Below are 6,043 nucleotides of genomic sequence, written 5' to 3'. Positions count from 1 at the left end.
ACTGCTCCCAGCATGGCATTTAACTGCAGAACATTTCCAAGTGGATAATACAGGGAGCACAGCAAGGCAGGGGCTGCATCAAAGGGGAAAACCTGCTTTATTAATCTACTGCTCTGGTTTGCAATGATGGAAAACTGCACATTGATATTAATCTCTCAGTTCAGAATGGAAAAATGAAAACATTTTTTTCTCAGATCTTACTAAATGAGGCAGTGACAGAAATCAGTACAGGGCCCCTAACAGGCAGCATCAGTGTTGCTTTTCCAGCCTCCTCAGGGTTGCTCTGACGTTGCCATCAGAGCCTGCAGAGCCAGAGCTGCCCCTGGGCAGTGCCTGAGCTGGGAGGGCTCTGCAGGGCAGAGCTGAGCCCCCAGGGCTGGGCTGGGCTCTGGCAGCGCTGGCAGGGCCCAGCCCTGGGCACAGGGAAGCAGCTGCTGGCAGGGACAGCTCCAGGCAGCAGAGCCCTGGGCAGGCAGTGGGGGAAAGTGTCCCCAGCCTGTGCTGGGATATTTCAAGTCCTCTCCAAACCCAACTATTCCATGATTACTTTTCTTACAGATCCCCATGTGCAGCCGGAGCAAATGTCCAACAGCAGCTCCATCAGGCACTTCCTGCTGCTGGCATTGGCAGACACGCGGCAGCTGCAGCTCCTGCACTTCTGCCTCTTGCTGGGCATCTCCCTGGCTGCCCTCCTGGGCAACGGCCTCATCATCAGCGCCGTAGCCTGCGGCCACCACCTGCACACGCCCATGTTCTTCTTCCTGCTCAACCTGGCCCTCGCTGACCTGGGCTCCATCTGCACCACTGTCCCCAAAGCCATGCACAATTCCCTCTGGGACACCAGGAACATCTCCTACACTGGATGTGCCGCACAAGTCTTTCTGACTTTCTTCTTCCTTGGATCAGAGTTTGCTTTCCTGACCATCATGTGCTACGACCGCTACGTGTCCATCTGCAAACCCCTGCACTACGGGACCCTCCTGGGCAGCAGAGCTTGTGCCCACATGGCAGCAGCTGCCTGGGCCAGTGCCTTTCTCTATTCACTGCTGCACACGGTCAATACATTTTCCCTGCCCCTGTGCCATGGCAATGCCCTGGGCCAGTTCTTCTGTGAAATCCCGCAGATCCTCAAACTCTCCTGCTCCAAGTCCTATCTCAGGGAACTGGGGCTTCTTGCTGTTAGTGGCTGTATAGGACTTGGTTGTTTTGTGTTCATTGTTTTCTCCTATGTGCAGATCTTCAGGGCTGTGCTGAAGATCCCCTCTGAGCAGGGACGGCACAAAGCCTTTTCCACCTGCCTCCCTCACCTGGCCGTGCTCTCCCTGTTCCTCAGCACTAGTATATTTTTGTACTTGAAACCCTCCTCCATGTCCTCGCCATCCCTGGATCTGGCCCTGTCAGTTCTGTACTCGGTGGTGCCTCCAGCCCTGAACCCCCTCATCTACAGCCTGAGGAACCAGGAGCTCAAGGCTGTAGTGTGGAGACTGATGACTGGATGCTTTCAGAAATAATAAACTCCTGGCCAATTTCTGAAAATCACTTGTAATAAAAGTCATCTTAGATACTACATGTTGGTTTAATTTTGGAAGTTCTTTCTCTTTTTATTTTAGGTTTTTAATCTTTTCCACAAATAAATGTCATTGTTTGTACCATTTCTCATTTTGTTTCTCTCCACCTTCCCTGTGGCCACAGACTCTGTCAATGAGGGGTTGTGCTCTTGGTGTATTTAGAGGAACTAATGGATGTCCCAGCAGAGTTTTCTGCAGAGATGCCCTTGTGTTGCCTTCTCTGGAGCTGCAGCAGCAATGTCTGTGTGCAGAGCTGGGGCAGATCAGTGCTGGCCCAGCAGCTGTGCCCAGCAGCAGCAGCAGCAGCACTTGGTGTTGCCAGTGCTGCTGCCGTGGCCCTGCCCCGCTGCCCTGGTGGCCCTGGTGTTGCTGCAGGGCCTGAGTGCTCTCGGGGCCGGGCACAGCCCTGGGGGTGGCAGTGCCGGGGCTGCAGCAGGGACAGCCCTTTAATATAAATCACCTTTGATAATTCTTTTGGGTTTGGTTGTGGGTTTTTTCTTTTTTTCCATGTTTCAGTTTTTTAATATTGTCCTAAAGAAAAGCCATTGGTTTTGTCATTTCTTATTTTGTTTCTCTCCTTCTTCCCTATGGCCAAAGATTGTGTCGGTGAGGGGCTGCACTCTGTGTGGTTTAAAGGAACTCAAGGATCTCCCAGCAAAGTTTTTTCCAGAGATGCCCTTGTGTTGCCTTCTCTGGAGGGAGCTGCAGCAGCAATGTCTGTGTGCAGAGCTGGGGGCAGATCAGTGCTGGCCCAGCAGCTCTGCTGCTGCTGGCCACACCATTCCTGATCCAGGCCAGGAGCCTTTGGCCTGCTTGGCCACCTGGGCACACTTCTGGCTTATGTCCAGCCTGCTGTCCATCAGTCCCTGCAGGTACCTTTCGGCCTGGCTGCTGTCCTGGAACTCTGTCCCCAGCCTGTAGCACTGGGGCCAAATATCAGGGCCTGGCACTTGGATTTGTTAAACCTTGTTGATTCAGCCCCTGGATCCAGCCTATCCAAGTCACTCTGCAGAGCCCTCCAACTCTCAAGCAGATCAACACTCACATCCAGCTTGGTGACATTTGCAAAGATGTGTTTGGTTCCATGGGGCCCCTCAGTGTCACAATGGCCTCTTTGTTACATCAGGCCCTGCACTGTCACACTGATCTCCTTGGTTCCAAGGGGCCTCAAAATGTGACAATGGTCCCCTTGGTTCCATGGGGCCCCAGGGTGTCACAATGGCCCCATGGCCACATGAGGTCCCACACTGTCACCATGGTCTCTGTGGATCCACAAGTCCCCTCAGTGTCACAATGGACTCCTTGTTTCCACAAGGCCACACAGTGTCACAACGTTCTTCCAGATCCCTTGAGGCCCCATCGTGTCACAGTGGCCCCTTGGTTACACAGGATCCTGCAGTGTCACAATGTCCCCTTGATTCCATGAGGCCCCACAGTGTCAGAACGGCCCCTTGGTTCCACTGGGCCCTGGAGTCCCCCAATGGTCTCCTTGGTTTTGCAGTGTCAAAATGGTGAAACCCCTTGGTTACACAAGGCCCTTGAGTGTCACAATGGCCTCCTTGGTTCCACGAGGACCCAGAGTGTCACGGGGCACTCCCTGGTTCCATTTGGCCCCACAGCACCACCATGGAGCCCTGGTTCTGTGGGGCTGCACGGTGTCACCATGGTCCTCTTAGTTCCAGGAGGCCCTGCAGTGTCACAATGGCCCCAGAGTGTCCCAATCATCACAGAATGACAGAATCAAATAGGCTGGAAAAGACCTTTGGGATCATCAAGTCCAACCAATGCCCCAATACTGCCTTGTCACCCAGACCATGCCACTGAGTGCCACTGGAGAGGGACAGTGACTCTGCCACCTCCCCCCTGGCCAGCCCATTCCAGTTCCCACTCACCCTTTCTGTGAGGAACTCCTTCCTATTGTCCAGCCTGAGCCTCCCCTGGTGCAGCTTAAGGCTGGGTCTTCTTGTCCTGCCCTCCAGCAGATCCACACTCACACCCAGCTTGGTGCCATCTGCAATTTGTGAATGCTGGACTCGATCCCCTCACCCAGACCATCAGTGAAGATATTAAACAGGACTGGGCCCAGCACAGATCCCTGGGGACAGCACCAGTGCCTGGGCACCAGCTGGGTGCAGCACCATCCCCACCACTCTCTGGGCCCAGCCTCCAGCCAGCTCTTAAATCTCCCAGCCAGGAGGGAACCTGCCCAAGCCGTGGGCTGCAGCTTTTCCAGGGAATGCTGTCAGAGACAGAGTCAAAGGCTCTGCTGGAGTCCAGGCACACAACATCCACAGCCTTTCCCACATCCACAGGTGGGTCACCTGGGCATAAAAGGAGACCAGGTTGGTCAGGCAGGACTTGCCAGCCCTAAATCCACACTGGCTGGCTCTGATCCCTGGGCCATCCTGTGGGTGCCCTGTGATGGCACTCAAGGTGATCTGTTCCATAACCTTGCCAGGCACCCAGGTCAGGCTGACAGGCCTGGAGTTCCCCAGCTCCTCCTTCCAGCCCTTCCTGGGGATGGGCTCACACTGGCACCTCCCGTGCTCTGGGACCTCCCTGCTGAGCCAGGACTGATGGTAAATGATGGAGAGCAGCTTGGGGAGCTCATCCACAGCTCCCTCATCCCCCTGGGATGGATCCCATCTGATCCCATACACCTGTGAGCATCTGAGTGGCTCAGCAGGTCAGCAGCTGCTTCCTCCTGGATTCCAGGGGGCTGTTCTGCTCCCTGAGCCCATCTACCAGCTCAGGAGAACACTTGTCCTGAGGACAACCTGTCCTAATATTGAAAATTGAGACAAACAAGGTGTTAAGTAGCTCAGCCTTTATCTTTAGTTACTGTATTACCCACTTTATCCAATGAAGAGTAGAGGTTCTCCTTCTCCCTCCTTTTGCTATAAATTTTTTTATAAAAACATTTTTATTTTTTTACAGAAGCTGATAGGTTAAGTTCTGATTGAATTTTCAGCTCTCAACTTCTCTTTCTGCATAACCTAATGACATCCTTTAACACTTCCTGAGTTGTCAGTCCATTTTCCCCTTGACTTCCCACCAAAGCTCCCTGCCCTGCCAGGCCAGTCATTTTCCTCACCAACTCATCTTTTGCCACACTGGGACAGGCAGCTCCTTCCCCCTTAAGGTTACTTTCTTGAAATGGATTCATCCTTCCCAGCCCTCTTTGTTTTTAAGGGCTGTTTCCCTTAAAAAATCAGTACCCAATTTGGTACTCCCCAAATCAGCATCCTGAACAGGCCAAAGTCTGCCCTTCCTAATTCCAGTAGAAGTTTTGTTACTGCCTCTCCTTCTTACCCAGAATATTGAAAACTTGAAAACCCCAATGTTCCAGTGGGCCTGGCTGAGCTGGCAGGACACTGAGGCTGCTGAACTTCCAGTTCCCCTTCTCACACAATGGGCCTTGTGTGGTTTCCATAGGCCTGGGGTTTTGGAGAACAAGCTCCAGGTGTGAACTCACCTGGTGTAGACAATTGATCATCTGGTAACATGAGGTCACAGAGTGGGCTATGACATCAGAGAGTGGGGTATGTGAGGTCATCGAGCAGCTATGATATCATAGACTGCCTCTGTGACATCATTAGCCAGAGGTCTGACATCACAGAGCAGACTATGATATCACAGAGCTGTGACATCAGAGACCAGCTGTGTGACATTAGAGAAGGGGCTGTGACATCCCAGAGGGGCTGTGTGACATCCCAGCAGGGCTGTGTCAGGTCACTGGGTTGGTCACTCTGCCCCAGCTCCCCCTCACAGTTTCTCCCAACAAGTCCAATGCTGTCCATGCCCAGCGGGGTCCCTGTCCCCCAGGATCCCCCCGGCCCATCTGGAGCCACAGCCTCCACCAAAGGATGTTCCACAGGATCCACCCCAGAGCCTGACATGGGGACAAGGGGCCAGGGTTGTGTGAGCAGGACATCAAGGACGGGGATTATCCAGGTCACTGTGGCCTGGGTTGGGTTGCCCAGGGCAGGAAAGATGTCTGGCAGCTGGAGCAGGGTCTGGGAAGGGCCTCCAAGGTGGGGCTGGAGCCCCTGGGCTGTGAACATCTCTCTGTGTCTCGGGCAGCTCCTTCTCCAAGGAAAGCAGGTGGGAGTTGGAGCCAAGGAGCTGAAAGCTGCAGGTGCAGCCTGGGCTGGAGGGTGCTCAGATTTGCACAAGGCTGCTCTGAGTGCCAGGGCTTGGATGGGGGAAATGGTGGGGTGGGGGTAGGGACCGAGTCTGATTGATTGTCAGCCGTGAAGGGTCTTGATTTTCATATCTGTTAAAACTGCATGAGGAGGTACTTGGATTCAATGTCAATTGGAGATTGCTATTAACAGGGGAAAAAGAAACAAACCTAAACAGTACCTAAAACTGTTTTCTCACTGTCTTTTTAAATAGAACATATTCAGCTGAATGCACTTCTGAAATCTCTCTTATTAACCACACAAGATTTGGAAACTGAAATCATATTATTC

The 6,043-nt window shown here is 53.1% G+C and overlaps 1 protein-coding gene across 1 annotated transcript; it reads left to right on the top strand.

The window, feature by feature from the left end:
• The first annotated feature begins 581 nt into the window (after positions 1 to 581).
• Positions 582 to 1,511, top strand: LOC143692763 (olfactory receptor 14C36-like). The gene has a single exon (XM_077173004.1). The coding sequence runs from the start codon at positions 582 to 584 to the stop codon at positions 1,509 to 1,511; it is 930 nt and encodes a 309-aa protein (XP_077029119.1).
• The last annotated feature ends 4,532 nt before the right edge of the window (positions 1,512 to 6,043 follow it).

Source organism: Agelaius phoeniceus (genome assembly GCF_051311805.1).
Source record: "Agelaius phoeniceus isolate bAgePho1 chromosome W unlocalized genomic scaffold, bAgePho1.hap1 SUPER_W_unloc_2, whole genome shotgun sequence".
NCBI classification, from domain to species: Eukaryota; Metazoa; Chordata; class Aves; order Passeriformes; family Icteridae; genus Agelaius; species Agelaius phoeniceus.
This window is presented reverse-complemented; position numbering and strand designations above follow the sequence as displayed.